This window comes from Triticum aestivum, chromosome 4D (genome assembly GCF_018294505.1).
Source record: "Triticum aestivum cultivar Chinese Spring chromosome 4D, IWGSC CS RefSeq v2.1, whole genome shotgun sequence".
Classification (NCBI taxonomy): domain Eukaryota; kingdom Viridiplantae; phylum Streptophyta; class Magnoliopsida; order Poales; family Poaceae; genus Triticum; species Triticum aestivum.
The window spans coordinates 281,419,500-281,437,847 of NC_057805.1; the positions used below are offsets into that span (position 1 = coordinate 281,419,500).

General features: G+C 44.8%; 1 protein-coding gene and 1 long non-coding RNA gene across 4 annotated transcripts; one reads left to right on the plus strand and one right to left on the minus strand.

The window, feature by feature from the left end:
* The first annotated feature begins 1,068 nt into the window (after nt 1-1,068).
* On the plus strand, nt 1,069-4,756 carry LOC123097474 (uncharacterized). 2 transcript variants are annotated; one of them, XR_006447256.1, is made up of 4 exons: nt 1,069-1,284; nt 1,377-3,176; nt 3,258-3,411; nt 4,272-4,756. It is a non-coding gene; the product is annotated as an uncharacterized lncRNA (long non-coding RNA). The 2 variants fall into 2 exon arrangements; XR_006447255.1 differs by having other exon boundaries at nt 1,377-3,411.
* A 942-nt stretch (nt 4,757-5,698) lies between these two features.
* Nucleotides 5,699-15,624, minus strand: LOC123097475 (uncharacterized). Of its 2 annotated transcripts, none has more exons than XM_044519233.1 (7): nt 10,853-15,624; nt 10,523-10,770; nt 10,289-10,439; nt 8,502-8,685; nt 8,086-8,412; nt 7,322-7,998; nt 5,699-6,378 (listed from the first exon to the last, which is right to left on the minus strand). In XM_044519233.1, the coding sequence occupies exons 1-7, from the start codon at nt 15,383-15,385 to the stop codon at nt 5,791-5,793; spliced, it is 6,708 nt and encodes a 2,235-aa protein (XP_044375168.1). In that variant the 5' UTR covers nt 15,386-15,624; the 3' UTR covers nt 5,699-5,790. The 2 variants fall into 2 exon arrangements, with proteins under 2 accessions (XP_044375168.1, XP_044375167.1); XM_044519232.1 differs by having other exon boundaries at nt 8,086-8,418; nt 10,853-15,623.
* Between the last annotated feature and the right edge of the window lie 2,724 nt (nt 15,625-18,348).

Below are 18,348 nucleotides of genomic sequence, written 5' to 3' on the forward strand. Positions count from 1 at the left end.
GACTTTATTGCCTGGCACAAGACTCGGCCGTTCTCATTTTCAGTCTGGTCTGCATACTATACGGAGTGGGAACACCAGTTTGGAGCGCGTATAAGAAGATGTGATGATGGACCATCTACTTTAAACCCAGTTTGGGAGATTCTTTGGAAGCTACAAGTGCCAAGCAAAATTAAAATCTTTGGCTCGAAGGCGTTGCATGGAATTATTCCGGGTATGTCAGTTCTGGCAAACCGGCACATTCCAGTCTCTGGGCTCTGTCCGATCTGTAAAGGGGGTGCAGAAGACCTGAAGCACCTCATGTTTACTTGTGATCGTGCAAAAGAAGTTTGGCTATCCTTGGGCCTTCAGGAGACGATTGCACATGCTGATGCATTAGACCGGTTTGGATGTGTCATCATTGAGAGTTTACTCCGAGATAAAAGGCGAAAGTCTGCTATATTTGAACATATTGGCTTCCAAGAGATCATATTGGTTGGTGCCTGGTACATATGGTGGCAACGAAGGGAATCCGTGAAGGGGGAAGTGGTGGCGAGTCCTCCTAAATCGGCACTGGCTATACATGCAATAACAACGAAGTATGCGTGGGCTTCGAGTGCTAGCCAAATTACTGAAGGGAAGTGGTCTAAACCTTGTAACAACATGTATAAGATGAACGTGGACGCATGCTTTATGGAGGATGGATGTGGGGCTACTGCGGCCGTTCTTTGAAACCACCATGGACAGGCTTTGGCTGGTTCATCGTCCCTGGTTAGTCACGTTCTCGAGGCCCCTTCCGCCGAGGCGATGTCATTGAAAAATGGTATGATGCTTGCAGACCAACTTGGATGTTTCAATATCACTTTTGAATCAGACTGCGGATGTTCCAACTTGGATGTTCCCATATGGGACGTGGAGTTATTGAGCGCGAGCTCAAATGAGCTCGGAATCCTAGACGTTGAGTGATGCATGCAGATGTGGTCCATAGGGCGCTGGTGGGCTGACAGAAAATGGACACTGTTCAGAAATACGTACCCGACCGTGGGTGGTTTGTGGGCCCTGTGTTAACGGCAGGGTAGCGTCCGTTCGACATTGACGAGGTGGGCTGTGGGTCAGAATCGACGTACCCATCTGATCCGTGGAACAGATCCTGTCTAAAAAAAGAAATTCACTTTCCGTTCGGTGGGTTCACACAGAAAATTGGTTGCCATTAGGGCGGAGCTCATTTGGGAGTTGGGGACTGGGTCGTAGAGAGAAGGAGCGCCAGCGGCGAGGCACCATGGAGTTCCTGCTGCAGCCGATGCGCGGGTACGTACATACTTGCTTGTCCAACGATCTCGTAGATATTCTTAGTCCCCTGGATTTAGTGATTGACAGGATTTGGTTTCGGCCTGAATCAGATCCACTTTCCCTGGAGGAGGTCGCAGAGAGCTTGGTGCCGCCCCCTCTGCCGGCAGCGGCGACGGGAGGCGATATGGTGGCGGAGCAGGAGGTGGTGGAGCAGGAACGGGCGGTGGACAGCGCTGAAGCTCAGATCTTGGTGGCCAGGGTAGCGACGGCCGCGGACAGGAGAGAGCTCACCCCCAACGTCGAAGTTGTCAACTGGGAAGATGAATCCCCGGGCGCCTGGATGGAATAAGAGGTTTGTGGTGGATTTGAGCTTGCAGTCATTAATTTAGGGCTGCAAAAGAAAGAACTTTTGAGGAGTGGAAAATTCCCGCCATTAGTAGGTGTTTGCAGTAACTTAGTGTTGGATTTATACTCGCAGTCAGTAAAACTAGGTATGTAGATGAAAGTTACGATGAGTGGAGTAGAACAACTAGTGAGTTGGCTCCGCTTGCAGGCCGAGGATAGTGCTGCTGCACCAAGCAGAACACCGTGCCCAAACCATGGGCAAAGCCGCGTGCTGCGAAACATGTGCAAATGCGGTTACGAGCATCAAATATCTTGTCAGCAAACTAAAACATCTCAAGCTGGATGTGCTCGCGTGCAGTTGCAAGGTGCGAGAAGCAACGAGCATTTATTTCCTTGAGTAGGACTATCATCTCATCGCTCGACTGGAACATGAAATGGGAGTTTGCAGTGATACAGAGCGTACGAGTGAGTCCACAACCAAAATTAATGCTTTAGAAAATGTGTACAAAAAGTTGAGGCACAAGATAATTTGCCAGGTGGGGATACTGCCTCCATAAATAATTGGTGAAATTCATCGGCCCTAGAAGACTTATGGTCATCGGAATCAGTTCATCAATCAAATGGTGTGCAGATGTAGGGCTGGGAACATCCCTCTGAGATGTCCTGGCTGTGCTACCACCACATGACGAAGCTGGCTAGAACGGAGGTTTTGCCGTGTTCCTTGACGCTAACTGCTCCACTGCGGAGTGCTTGGAATGGGCGTAACACATGGTGGAGATGTGGCGTAACTACACGATGTGGGTAGTTCTAGGAGAATCAGAAATAACATTTAAAAAGAAGCAGCACATCCGTGAGGGATGGCTAGCACTTACCGGTGCGCCGGCATAAGATGGGGTCGTCTTGCCAACATCTGTAGCCATGGTTATCATTCTCTGGATTGAGTCTTGGTCAAACACATTTACCCTCGGCAACACAGAATATTGCTTGTTGAACATCCCAAGGTCGAGATTGTCCAGCAGGAATATCCGTGAGTGCTATAAATCGTTAGCCACAAGAAATAGCAGGTAACTAATGTCATGAATTTGGGGATTTGGTGTCTGATTTTTGCTGCACATTTTTTTTTGTTTTCCTGCTCTGCTAGTTCTTAGTTCAATTCCATAAACATAAAGAGGATGTCTCGTCAGTCATCACAGTGTGGATTCCTTTTGTACTTGTTGATTGTATTCTTTGGAGTCCAAATCAGTTTCTGTGGTTGTTACTAGCGCTTGTTTGTTTGATATAATAACATAGGCCTTATTTGTGCTAGAAAGTATCCTTTGCAACAATGGGTTTGAAATTATTTAGGATGAAGTATCAGATAATGAGAAAAATCTAAGCTACATTGTTCATGAGCGGTCAAATAAAAAAACACATGGTATTCTTTGGCATGACTTAGTGCTGCTCAACAAAAAAAAATCTCAGCAGAAAAACTGGAACCACATTCTCAGTCAGCATTATCCGCGCTTAAGAAGAATTCTTGGAGATGGCAGTTGTTTCTACAGAGCATTCTTTTCTCCTAGTACTTGGTAACTATCTCAGTTACTTGTTTTTGATGATGCCACTTTTCTATTTTGCACAGAAGTTTAATACCTCGAGGCTTTAAACAGGAAAACCTTGGATTAATGCAAGATGGTCACGCTGAAGTTACTCGTCAGTCGTCTAATGGAACATGTGGCTATGTCCAGAGAGAATTTCTATCGTCTGAAATGGGATAAAGCATACTTCTTAACTCCTGAAGAATACTTTTCAAGTGTTGTTTCTGTACGTATTCTCTCAGCTTACAGAAGCTTTTAATTCTTTTTATGATCTGTAACCCCTATTTTGTTGTTATAATACTTTAGCCATTTACAAACAAACGAACTATGCATGAAAAATAGTACTAGCTCTGTAAACTAACATAAGACGTTTCAGATTACTACTTTAGTGATCTCAAATGTCTTAATTAGTTTACAGAGGAAGTACTTGCCTATGACTTGATGCCCCTTAAAATAACTTGATGTCCCTTATGTGTCCTGAATTGTCCAATGCCCTCACTGAGGCTGAATTATTTGACCTCATGCTGCATCATCAGAAAATATCTTTGATAAAGAACAACACCCCACAATGCTTTTCATTTAAACTTCTTATGAGTTTGACCCCGTTGGCCTTCCCACCAAAGTTTGGAGAAGTACAAAATATATGGACTGAGAAGAGAGGGGAAAACCTATTTGAGCACTCAGGGAGTTAACATGTAAATTTAGGTGAGGGCTTTGTATTTTTTGTATTGCTTATTATCTAGCATCTAAATAAGGTTGAACTTAAGGATACGTATGAACTTTAGGTGAGGGCTTTGTATTTTTTGTATGAAAAAGTTCTTATAAGTTTGATGGTTTTTGGCACATGTAGCATAACGATGAGTTTGGTCATAGCTGTGATCACATAATTTGTTCAATATCATGGGTTTCATGTTTGTAAAGAATCTGAGAGTACAGTGAACTGTTCTGATGTCACACATTGATCCTATTTTTGGTTGCCACCCTTACATGAGAAATTCAGTCTAGGACATTGAATTTTGTTGGCAAACAATTGCACATGCCCAAGATAGAGATGAGGCTCAATCTTTATGTTGTTATCAACTTCAGGGGGGTGGTTCCTGTCGGCAACAGGGACACAACAGGACAACCTGCCTGGATCATGGAGATGTTCCAAAACAGCCTCGAATACCTGCTCGGTGCAAGAACTGTAGTGTCATGGGTCACTGACGAAGCAACTGTACGAAGGCCGCATAACTAAGACTCCAAAACGACTGCTGAAAGAGCATTCTAGGCGATGATGAGTGCACTGATTAGAGGGTTGCATCAATTTAGTGACGAAACATTAAGAAGCAATTCATATCTGTTTGTCTGTGTGTTGTAGTTTTCACATTATTGTTTTCTGCCGGTGCTAGAATAAGGACCATTGTATTTCTATGTGTTGTTTCTTGTTAATAGTAGATTCATGGTGTTGTGTGTTTGATGAAGTTGTTGATCTCTTCGAACATATACCTTCAGCGCTTGCTAATGAGCTGAATTTGATGGACTAATTGGAAATGAACCGAATTTCTGGAAACAGGCAAACACTTGAGTCAGGTTACTTGTTGTATGCTTCGAATTTTAATGTGATTAGCATTAGTTGCTAGCATATGTACATGTGTCGTAAGTTGTCTGCTTCTGTGTAGAAGAGAATTTGAAAAGGTTAAAATTTGAACTCCAAGGGCGGGAGCATGAAGCAAGTTCTATACATAAGTAGAGAGTTGAGGGAAGAACCGAAGATGCATAAAAAAATAAAGAAAAGGCATCTCGGTACAGAATCTTGAAAACGATGGCTCATCACGTTGCACATCTGAGCCGGGATGACTAGGCCAAACGGCGTCACATTAATTACTTGGACCTATACGCCAGGAGTTGTGAATCTTGGAGCGACTGGACGTGGGGGATAACGAGGGCATCTATGCCCGAGCTCAGAATAGGACTTCCGCCCCATATGCCTAATTAAGTGGTGACCAGTTATAAAGATGGGTGGAAGACTGCATTGATGAGACCGAAGAAACTCACTGACATATAAAGGAGGTAACTGAGAAATTTAGTGACACTAATTGCAATGAGGAATATCATATATCTATAAACATGAGATGTTTTTTTCCAGTAGAACATGATCATGATGAACCAGTGAGATTTTTAAAATGTTTTTCCAGTAGAACATGATCATGATGAACCAGTGAGATTTTTAAAATGCACATGGCAACGCACGGGCATTTTACTAGTGTACCTAGGTTTGATGCCATTTTGTGGATATTCAAACATTTGTGGATATTCAAACATCCGAACCAATCCATGGACATTTGATGCACAGCGTTAGATGGCAAAGTGTTGAGACCTAGGGCGTTTTGATGCACCGCGCTGGAGTTGCCCTAAAAGTTCAGATAGAACATCGTCGACATGCACAACTCAGCTTTGGTGAGCTGCAAAATTTATCCAGGTATGACGCTATATTGCTTCAAAGAGGGGGCAAACTGCTCCATGCACGAAAATGAAGCAACAATAAATAACGGGCACATGCTATAATTACCAAATAAAACATGAATCTCATCGACAGAAAATTGGGCCGAAAGAATATCTGCTCTTAGCTTGATGGGGCCTGGCTACTTGTTGATGACGATTTGGCAACATAGATCTGCTTCATCCTACCAGTGCCATATTTCTTGTCGGAACCAGAGCTCCTCCCTGGATGTCCTGACCGACGTTGCCATTCATTCACAGTTCCAGCCCTTTGGGTAACCCTGGCCGGACGATCCTGATTATTATTAACTGGATGTTTGAACTGTTGATCCGATGGTAATGAAGACTGGTGTGGCTTCGGGGGCATCTTGGCAACTTGACCAGACTTGGGGTTGCTATTTGGGATTTCACTGCCGATCACACCTTTCTGGACAAATGAAGGCTCAGCAGTTCGAGCATCTGAACTGCTTGAGGCTGGCTGTTTAACATCCGACGACTGGGAGGCAGCTATACTTGGGAAACTCTTGTTGCTATCTGATGTTGAGGGCTCCTGGAACCGCCCATTTGTACTTGACTTGTCAATTACCACATTATCAACATACTGTGATGCTGCTATACCATCTATTGGATGCTGTTGCAGTTGCACTGACAACGGGACAGAGTGCATAGGCACACGTGGCCAACAAGGTTGCACCTGTATTTTCGCAGATGACTGGAATAATAGTCATGAAGTTAGTTAAAATGCAAACAGAGAAAATCTTGTGGCACAAAACATAACAGAAAATTGTTTGTAACCAGGTTATTTAGTTCAATATACAATGATCATAGAAAATATACCTTGGGGGCTCTCCTAAAAAATACAATGATTTTATTTGAAACTGGCAATGGCAAGCAATTGTATGAACATAAATTAAAGCTGCCCTAGAGAAAAGCACAAACAGATGCAATGCTTCCGAAGCAGAACAGCTACGATGTCCACGTCATGAGCGAGGCCAACCTTCGGATCACCGCCGGGGCGAAGAAACTAGGGTCATTTGTTTTGTGGGGGGTCACTTGTAACAAACTCTATCCTCTATAGATGAGGCAAATCTTATGCCTCCATTTCGAAGAGAGAAAAAACAGTGCACATCGTCAATAATAATGTGTCAACCCTACACCCCGGGCACATACTGGAAAAGGCTAACAAATCCGAGCTACTACCTAGATTCAAGAATATAAGGTGCATCAGTTTTCGTGCCAGTCAAACATATGTATGTTTGACTAAGATTATAGAAGAAAATATCAACATCTACAGTACAAAATAAGTAAAATATGAAATACTTCTCTTGATGGATCTAATGACACAAACATGGTTTTGCAGATATTGATACTTTTTTCTAAAAATTTGGTGAAATATGCAAATGTTTGACTTCTGAAAAAACTAATACACCTTATATTTTGGAAGGGAGGGAGTATAGTAAATGCTGCCACAAAGTGCCTCCAACTGTTTCATGCATATGAGGTTATGCACATCAGAGAGAGAGAGAGAGAGATTGCTCTTTCTGATCCTATAACACAAACTAATCACCCTTCTGATAATGAAATGGATATCCAAACACATAAGCATGAACCAATTTGATTCTCTAAACATGTTATCTGAACCAACTATTGCATACCTGGAATGAAGCCATGTCAAACATTGTCAGCGGGGATGGGATTGGCATGATAGAAGTTGCACGTAGATGTGGCACTTGAGTAGGAAAACTGGGTGAGGTTACTTGACCAGGTAGCACATTTTGGTTGTTTGGATCACTCTGGCTGACGCCAACAGAAGGTCCTTGGTTTTGCTTCCAATCAGGCTGCTTGTCACCAGGAATGTAAGTGGCTCCCATAAAACCAAGCCCCATTTGACCAAATTGCCCAAGTGGGGCAAAGTGGTTGTAGACCACCATATGTGGAGGACCTTGCACGCCTGGGATTCCTCCAGGGCTAATGAAAGGACCAGCGAATCCAGTAGGGGGACGATAAAATGAATCCACCATAGATGGCCAAGCACCCAACTGTGCTGAAGGCAAAGCGTTGCTTCTTTGAGGCTGTTGACCCAAAGTGCCGGCAGATTCATCACTTCGCCCAAATGCAAAAGGATGTGCTCCTAACATTGTGTTCATCTCGAAACAAGAGACGTGAGACGGCTGTGCAATGGGGAACTGAGAAAGCGTTGGCCCTGGCACCTGTGGGCTTGGTAAAGAAGGCCACAGGGACATTGACGGAGTGTCAACTGACAGGTCTGCTGGAAGAGCAACCGTCAGTGGCTCCTCTCCAGATGATTGACCAGGTTGACCTGTTATTGCCCCTGCTTAAGTTTTATTAAGCTCTATAAATACAGGTGCATCTAAAAGGTAATTTTTAAATAAAATAATCAACAACCAGAAGATCATACCTCCGGCTGTTAACCGAGTGAGATCCTTACTGCTAAAGCTATTTTTGTCTGAAGCAGAAGCTGCAGTTCCAACTGCCTCATCAGTACAAATAGCTGCAACAGCCACAGCAGAAGCAGCTGCTTCAGCCTCAGCTTGAGCTTCAACCTCCTCTGAGTTTGGACATTGATCTTTAGTAGTAGCCTTCTCCTTATCGAACAAAACAGCAGCACTACTGTTATCACCAGGCAAATTTCGGTCAATCTTCATTTCAGCCCAAGATGAACCTGGAGCACCAAGCCCATTTGAAATTGTTCGGGTGATGGGAGCCAGTACGGTTGGCGAGGTAACTGCCCCTGAGCATTGTAATTATTTCATCATCAATGAAGCTGCTGGAAGCATTGTACGATACTAATAATACAGACCATGATGTGCTTACCAAACTGAATCTTCTCCCCAGCCAAAAGAGAATTGATAGGGCTAGCAGATGATGTGTATGCCATGTCCATGGTTACTGTAGGAGATAGAGCATTATTGGACTCCAAAGGAAAGCCAGAACCTCCTTGTTCAAACTTTGCTGGTTTCATTGCTTCCTCAAGTTGAATTTGAGTTAATGGCATAACCTAGCATGGGCACAAGTTGTCAGAAGCTATACAAGCACAGAATTGTAAGACATCCAGAGTTAGAAACAACTCGTCTTTAAAAGATAAATGTGCCAATTGTTGCCTGAAAACTCAGAAGTACATGTAGAACCACAATATTTGTTAAGAAAATCAATACTCCCTCCATTATTAAATAGATGCCGCACTAGAATGCATGGCCAAACTTCCAATCACTTGAACACTAAAATATATACAATTATTCAGGTTTGTCGCAATGAAATCATATTAATGCAATATATTTCCGTACCATTAATTCATTATATCTCTTATTCTAAAATTGACTACTGACACAGTAATCTCATTAAGCCAAGTCACTGCTAAATTCCATTCATAAACTAGTTAAGCTTTCCTTTTTTCTAAACTTGTTTAAGATTTCCTATTTACTGCACTTGTGCTTTGTGAGTGCGGTGCAAACAGTGAACTTAAAAGACATTGCAAAACAATTGGTTGGTTCGTGCACTGAAAGACTGCGTTGATCAGAACATACAAACCACCGCCGCGTGCTCCAGGAAATAACAAGCATGGACATTCATTTATATGTATGAGTTCGCCACATCAGAGTGGATAATTGCTTAGTAGTACATGTGCTATCTAAAGCATTGATCATATTTTCCATTCTTTGGGTGCATCCAAAAACATAATTTTCTGGTTTCTTAGCGAAACAGTGAATATTGTGATTATGATGTGAGTGATCATGATTTGATGTGAGCAGAAATAGTAGATTATAACCATTCTGTTTGTGCTACCGACATAAATTCACACGCTACTATTTCTACAAAGATGCATTCACCATTTCTATGATTCAATAATCTGCTAGCTATTAAGGCACTGAAAGTTCTGATCATTTAGTAGTATTAAAAAAAGTCATCCCATAACTATACTAAAAATTATACATTATATATGTTTCAGTAATTGTCATACACACACTGTTCATTATAAGTTACTTTTGCTTTCAGAGTGTTAGAAGAGAGGTTCACCTTGAGAAAAGACATTCAAACCATTTCGGAAACAAAATATCTTTGAACAATTAAAGGCATGATTGTACATATACATACAGGGTTACTTGATTTTAAAATATATCAAAAGTATCAACTTACTATTCAAGCTGCAACACGTGGACATGACCGTAGTTTCTATTTTAATAGTGTATAATAACGAAAAGTAGAAGTTAGATTTCTATCTTGGAGATAACATCAATGTCCAAATATTAAGTACATGTATAGCATGGGCCACCCAGCACAAAGTTAGGATGAGTGCCCGATCCAAAATAACATGACTTCACTGACATGCAGAAATTTCGCAATGTAGGTTATTTTATTGTATAGTGCTAGCTCACTTCCCATCATTTATGAAGGGAAACTGAAACTATCTGCTTTGGATATAAAGTGCTGTTGCCTGCAGAATATATAAGCAGCACAGGACTGTCCACATTAACTTGGCACAGAGAAGATGAAGTCAGCAGAAACACAAAATGAAGGTCCCCCAAGGCACCCAAGGCACTTCGTACTGTTTTGAATAATGATCTGCACATAGGGACAAAAAAAACCTTGCCAAAGCAATCTACCTGCTGGTTCGTTTGTGAACTATCCCAGTTGCCCATGTTAAATGGAGTGCCAATGGACGATGTTTTATTATTGCTTTCTGATAAGCATGCCACAAGCTTTGTTGCGGCACTAGAAGTTATCAAGTCGGAGGTTGCCTGGCTTCGGATAGGCCTGCAAGAGAGTTTTTGAACAAGGTTCTAAATAAGAATCCTAGTTAAATAGCATAAACATAACTAAGATACAATGCTACATACTTCTTTGCATGGTAGTTTGCACGAGGTCCTGTGTTAGCTGAAGGTGGCCGCCCTATGGGTGCCATTGAAGCTGTATCACCCATGAATGAAGATGATGGTTCGGCATGATCAAGGACCCTTCCTTCAACTGCAAGGACAGAACCCGAAGAAACTTTCTTCGCAGGTTCCCCACCCAAAGAAACTGTCCCCTTATAAATACTTGAACTGCTAGAACTGTGTAGAGACATTTGATGCTGCTTGCGGGGAGCCTGGTTCAACAAACACGAAAGCATTAATTTCAGGAAGATAAATACATACAAGGCACCAATGTAAAGGATGATAACTTGGCACCTTTGCCATCCTTATTTTGGATCTATTTTCTTTCTCCCTCTGCTCTCTCCTGACACTCATGATCTGCTTCTTGGACCTGACTTCAATGAAACCATCTGCATCAACAGGCATTTCAACGCCTTGCTGCCTAACAATGAGTACAACTCCAGCATGTAACGAGGTATTAGCGTCTCCCTCGGGGATACCACCTGCTCTAGATTTCTTGTACCCACAATGAGACCTGTCATAAGATGGAGCCTTCTGTGCAATTCTCTCTGTTTTACTATAATGATGAGCAGATATAGATGAAGAATCTGCTCCATTAATATCACTTGCATCATTTGTACCTTCCTTTCTGTTCACATTTCTCACCAGGATCTCCCTTGCCAATCCATTGGGAACCGGATTCTCATTCTGCTCATTGTGGCACTCAGAAGCTAGGGTTTCATTCTTCTCAACATTTGTCCGCACTCTAAATTCAGTTCTTCTTATGTTCCTACGAGACCTTCTCTGGAATCCTCTGGAATCTTTATGAAAAGGTTCAACAGCTGAGCCTGTTGATCCCATATTAGATTCTTTAACAGCATAACCGTATCTTCTCCCACTTCCACCAGATACAGCGCCTGCCTTTAGGCCACTCAAGGCTTTCCCATATGAACCAACTTGAGAAGATTCTGTGTTATTGAAAGAAGATTTGTGATTCCGCTTTGAGGAGAGATCATTATTCCTCTGAGAATCACCTTTTGAAAGTCCGAAAGATGCATTTTGTTCAATTGAAGTTCTGTCTAATTGGCTGTGAAATTCATTTAAATCAGCCATCCGGTTGATTTCAGATTCATTGCGCTGATGCAAATTTGATTCTCTAGGGGTATTCTGGTTTGCATTTGGATCCATCTCATTAGGTATACCACTCGAAGCATTCTGTTTCGATATATGTGGAGTTGGTGCGGGGGCCTGAATGGAGGGCACTGCCTGAGAATGTGGTCGAACATTCTGGGCAATAGGGCGGACATGCCTCAACTGACCAAACTTGAATAAAGGAGCCGATGAAGGGAGCAGTTGAGCCAGGGATGGGTTAATCTGATTGTGGAGATGGATTGGCATCTGTATGGAGCCAATCTGAATGGCTCGAACCGGAGTTGGTATTAAAGATGACCTGGAAAACAAACCGACCTGCAGACTAACAGGAACTTCATTCTGGTCAATTACTGCTGATGTTGATGAATCAATAGGGGGGGCAAAAGATGCCTGAGGTAACTTGGAACTTGACACAGCTGTGCTACCGGATGGATCAACATTGGATGCATCGGTCAAGGCATTTGTTTGATCAAGAGCTAAGTCTTGAAGCGTAACAAGGTCACAAGGATCAACTGAACCACATCTCAACTCTTGCTCCAAGACGCCCGAGTGAACACCAACTTCCAGTTCTGTGCTCTTCACAGAAGTTAATTCAAGCTCACTGTTCAGGGGAATTTCAACCTGTACACCCTGATCAAATCCAAGTATAACTGGTTCCGTTTCTGCAGTTGTATTATGTTCATCTGCAAACTCATCATCCAAGTCAAGATGCACGTCTGTGAACTCATTAGCCAAGTCAAGAGTATCACCATCGCCATCATTGATTTCATCTTCTTGGTGGCTATTGCCTTCCTCATCATACACATCCTGTTTTTGCTTGGATTCATTGTGTTCACTTGGCCATTCATCATCCTCCATGTGAGAAGCCATGCTTGAGGTAGCGATTCTGCTAATGTTTGCTGCATCTAAAGTTGAAGCTGCTTGGTCATTATCAGATACCACAGTACGATCACCATCAGCAGAAGTTGGCAGTGCAGGCGAATCACCAGACACATCCATCTCGTCATGGGAAACATGTGGAGGTGACCTAGGAGGGCTTGAAACAGAAAGAGAAGATTGTGAGCCCAAGACAGGGCTCGCCCTATCCCCATTTTGCTGCTCATTGACAACAATGTCTTCAGCAGGTGTCCCATGCTGGCGGGATACCTCTTGGTTTGCACTACCATATTGGCAGTGCATAGTTTGTTCATCATCTCTACTGGAACTCTCTCTCATTACATCATGAATGAAAGATGAATTGGCACGTTGAATAGAAGCACTAATTGCACTTCCATGCATTGAGGTCACAACAGGTGGGGGGGGTACACGTGGTTGCCGCATAGGGTAGCAGGATTTTGTAAAAGAGGAGAAATCATTAGCCTCGGAGTTCTGGAACATTCTCTCTCCTTGTTGAGCATTGGGGCTTCCGTAGGAACCACTAGGCAGCCATGTAGCATCTCCAAACCTATCACTGTTAAAAAAATGAGTGTCAAATTCAGACTGCTTGTCAAAACAGTTATTCTCCCTCGGTGCATCCCACCTTGGAACTCTTCCTTGACTGTAATCTTCCAGTGCCCATGGTGAATCATTGATTTGGTCTCTCGAAGATGGCCCGACTAACGATGGCCGAAATCCATCATAAGAATCCTTTTTAGGGAAGCTTCCCCTCTTAGTACCCAAAGTGTCGCGCCGTGGACTGTAATGTAGATTTTCTTGGTCTTCAAATGCAGCCCTTGCACTGTGGTACGCGTGTTCTCTATCAACCAAGCCTGAGTGCCCATCTCCCATAGTGTTGAGCGCCCTTGGAACTGTATCACTGTACCGGTTGAGACTGGAAGCCACCGATGACATGGAGGTATTGATGCGCTCACCCAGTCTGCTAATATCATGTCTTTCACCAGCATTATTGTACCGTGACACATCTCTATCTTTCAAGGCTCCAAGTGTTTGTTCATCATTGGCAGCTGAAGTAAGATTTCCATCGCTCATGTTTGATTCGGCTCGCCGTCTAGCAATCCTTGCCTCTAATTCCAGGAGCTTTTGACGTGCGGCTTCTCTACGCCGCTCCTCCTCCACAGCAAACCTCGTCTTCTCTTCCTCCCTAGCAATTCTCTGCTCCTCAACTCTTCTGGCAGCTTCCAGCGTCTCTTGCTCGGCTTGCCAAACAGCCTGTCTTGCCTCTTCTTCCACCAACCGCCGCCTTTCCTCCTCCTCTCTTATCAGCTTCTCCCTCTCATCATCTTGTTTCCGAGCGATTTCTCTGGCTCTGGCCTGTTCTTCCACTACCCGCTGTCTCTCTTGCTCTTGTACCCTCAAGATCCTATCAAGCTCAGCCTCAAATGACTCCCTTACTGGATCATGGAAATCTGATGGTTTGGTTGTTTCTTTTTTCTTCTTTATTGAACTGAAACTAACGGCAGAAATGCTATCAAAACCGGTATGCTCAACTAAAGGCCTTACAGGGACTCCAGCGAGCCACTTATCCCTGCCAAATTTTGTTCCCAGCTCATTAACTAAAGGTCCCTTATTACCAAGATATGGCATCACCTTGGAAACAGGATTATTCTGGAAAGACTTCCCTCTGTACCAGTTATTAGAATTATCATTGTAACATTCACCTGCAGTTTCCCCAACATGTGCACTTCCATGCAGTTCAGTCCCCATCTGTCCATAGGCTCGCACAGCAGGATCCTTACTAGTATTGCACAAATCCTTGGAGGCACCATTAGTAATGCCTTCATGGTAAAGTAATTGTCCGCTTCCTTTGCCTGCACTGTAAGGACGACCATCTGTCTTCTCCACATTGTGGCTTGGCATAGGAGATCGCCACAAACCATCTTGCCCGCCCTCTTTATTGGGAGCAATGGAATCTCTCCCCCAGGACTCATTTTTTAAGTGCTCCATTGTCGCGCCATAAAGGCCGCACCCTGGAACCATGGTCTCAATCCTACCAAATCCCCTCTCTTTACTGTCGCGATCTGGGAGACTCAGCACTGTATCACGCTCATCATCAGCCCAATCAGCATCATACCTAAGCCGCACCAGTGGCAGCGGCCCCAAATCATGAGTTTGCACTTTCTCCACTGAACCATGGAGACCAGTACCTGTGACGCCACCAGAAGCCAAGGGCTCAGCACCACGCGAGGGCATCACATGTGGTCGCATGCCCAGGGACATCGGCTGTGTCTCCGGCATGGCGGCTTGAGCCCCATAAAGGTCTTTCTGGCGATGCTGCACGGGTGGCGGAGGTGGTGGCGCCACCGCTGCTTTAAGAGAAGGGAAGTCCTCGCCCCGCAAGACGACAGCTTTCTCCTGGAATCCATACGACGGGGGCCTGGAAACGCCACTAGGAGCCGGTATCGAGCCCAGTGGCTTCTCGGATGCCGGAGCAGGCTTCGTCCACCCAGCCACGGCCCCGCCGGATCGGGGCGGGGCTGAGGCGACCCCACCGCCTGCAGTGGCGGTCGCGCCCTCAAAGCGCTCGTGTTCCTTGCGGAGCGAGGGGAGGTTCAGAGGCGGCGGTACGGAGAGCTTGGGCTGCTGCGGCTTGGCCATAGAGGAGGAGCCGCGACCGCGGGAAAGCACCACCATGCCGCCGCCGCCGCCGCCGGCAGAGGGGGCAGCGGGGCGGGAGGGGCGGCCGCCACTTTGGGATTGGGCGGACTGGCCGTACGATCGGTTGAGGTTAACGGATACAAACTTGCCGGGGTGCGACATCGGCGGCTGTGGCGGCCGCGGAGCGCATGAAACCCTAGCTGCAGCCCGATGCGCGGGTGGGCGTGCGGGCAGGGGGTGGAGGAGGCGACGGCTCGGGGTTTATGCGAGGGCTGGTGGAGATGGGGAGGAGGTGGTGGTGGTGGCGGCGGCGGCTCGCCGCCGAGGAGGAGGCGACGGCGGTGGGGTGGTGGGATTTGGAACGGGGGGTTGGTGCCGGGTCCGGAAGAGGGACGCGGGGGGAGGGATGCGAGTGAGCACTGCGGCACGAATCTTGAAACTACTAGTAGACCGTCCGTGCCACGGGCACTTTTAAAGATTTTTACTCTTCTTCTTCCACAAATATTTTAGAGATTTTTACTGGTTGTATAAGCATAAGGCACATCAAATTTCACATGTATAAAAAGGAACTACTAGCCATCAGATTACAGATAATATGCATCCATTAGACTAGTCCTATATCGTTGGATAAGAAGCAAGATGGTGTCCGATCTGGCGCGAGATTAGCTATTCCGTTCCTTAATTAAGTGTTTCCTCGTACAAATTAATACGCTATTAACTGTTAACTGATTCAGTCCCGGCTTTTTAGGAAATAAATTTCGGATTTAAGGAAACTAATAACAACTCCAGGAAAATGAGATTCCACGCCATGTAGTGTGCTTCCTTATTATTAAGTAATAAAGTGTTTCCAAAATTACCAGTTTTGCTTCCATACGAAGAAAATTTTGTTATTGATTGTGGCGAACTTTAATCCTGTGGAACTTATTTTTGCTTCCTATCAATAACATTTCTTTTTTTTTTGCAGGATAAAGGGAGTTTTTATTGCAAATTTATAGTGTTACAGTCGAGAGGCCACAAATCCTCAATACAAGGTGGAACCGAGTTTAACCACACAGCAGTAGTTCTCTCGGAGCGGCTATAGTTGGCCAACCAATCGGCAACTCTATTTTGGCTACGGTGAATTTTTTGAGGTAAAAACTCCCTACTACTCATCAAATCCTTAATCTCTAGAACTAAATGACCATAAGCTGAGCGAACCAAAGCATTGTTTGATAGGCTGGCTAGTGCTTCTGAAAAGTCCGACGACTGAACGACAACGGGAAGGGTCGTATGATGGATGGCCAAGGCCATGTCTTGCATGATCGCATGAAGTTCAGCTTCCAAGGAGTCGTTGCAGTAGAATAAGACACGATAAGTAGCAAAAATGACTCTGCCATCGCTGTCTCGAAGAACCATTCCAGCGGCAGCCGAGCCGTCGGCCTCCTGGAATGAATCGTCCACAGTAAGAGCGACAGTGCCCGATTTAGGGGCCGGCCAAAGCAGAGCAGGGGTCTCCATCCTTTGTACAGATATCTGATCCGCCGAAGATGACATTTTACCTTTCAGAATCTCCTCTGTAGAGTAGCTCCCTGCCAGCTTGATGGATTTATAATAACTGTCGAGGAAATACACCGTATTGGGAATTGACGGAACTTCCTTACCATGTGTCTGGTCATTTCGCAACTGCCATATGCGCCATGTCAACATTATAATCATATCTCGCACATCATCCGAGCAAGTGCTAAGTAGGTGCATAAGCCATTCTTTACCATTATCAATCAGAAAATCATCAGAAGGAAGGGGCCATCTAGCCCGCATATTTACCCATAAGATTCTTGCATGTGTACATGCTACCAATGCGTGGTATGTTCCTTCTTCCTCCACCCCACATAGAGGACAAGTTGATCGTTTGGAGATATGTCTGTACACTTTGTACTGATTCGTTGGTAACACCCCAGTAACAATCTTCCACGCTGTTATCTTCATCTTTTGGGGGACTGAAGATTTCCACACACAATTCCTTAGTGATATAGTGCCATTTGAAGCAGCACTTGAGGAGCCTCCTGCAAAAGTTGTATCATGATCACATGTAGCTAGCTTGTAAGCACTTTTGACCGAAAACACTCCACTTTTCTCAGGAAACATGACAAGAAATCAGTGCGCTGCGTAGGAGAAGTACGGATCTTTAAGATATACTCAACATCCATTTCCCAGAAGAATTCACGAAGTCGGTCAGCTCTCCATGCACCATTTGCGTCAAGAAAATCAGAGACACGGTTAAAACGACAAGTGCCCTTTGGAGTAACCGGACGAAAGGAAGATGGCCGCGGAATCCAGGGGTCACGCCAAGTTCTGATTTGCGCCCCATCACCTACACGCCATATAATTCCTTTTTCAGCAGCTCAAGTCCATACAATACACCTTTCCACACTGCATATCCACTGTTCGGAAACACGGTATCCAAAAGATGACCTGAGGGGAAATATTTTGCTTTCAATAACCTTGCACACAAACTTTTAGGAGTATCAAGCAGTCTCCACGCTTGCTTAGCTAGCAAGGCCTGGTTGAAAGCTCTCATGTCCCTAAAGCCCATGCCCCCCATAGATTTAGGCAATGTCATCTTGTCCCAACTCATCCACGCCATCGTCTTCTTCCCATTCTCAACTCCCCACAAGTACTGACGACATATATTGCTCACTCCAGTCATGATCTGTCATGATTACAAACCTTTAAGCTCCGTCTCGGAACCGCCGTGGGGTTAGGAGTAAAGCATCCCGAGGTTGGCGCATCTCGTTGGGCATGGAGAAGCATTGGGAACCCCAATATCTTTCTTCGGAGCAGTTTCTTTTCCCGTCCCCTCGCCCCGGCATAGCGCTTCGCTTCCAGTTCTTCGGAGGAATCAACTGACTTCTCCCTTCTTCATTGATCCGGGGGAAAGGGAACTGTCTACCAGTTGGGAAGCTAGACATCAAGGTTGTGGCTTGATGAGGATAACTAAGCTGACACGCCGGAGTTGGCTGCTGGCACAACAGGGTGGTGCCTTACCGCACCGCAGGCGCACGCGCGGTAGCGTTCGTGGTGGTGCTTCAGGATTCCAATGTATTGCGTCCAGGATCAGAATGAACTTGCCGGCGGACCACTGCCGT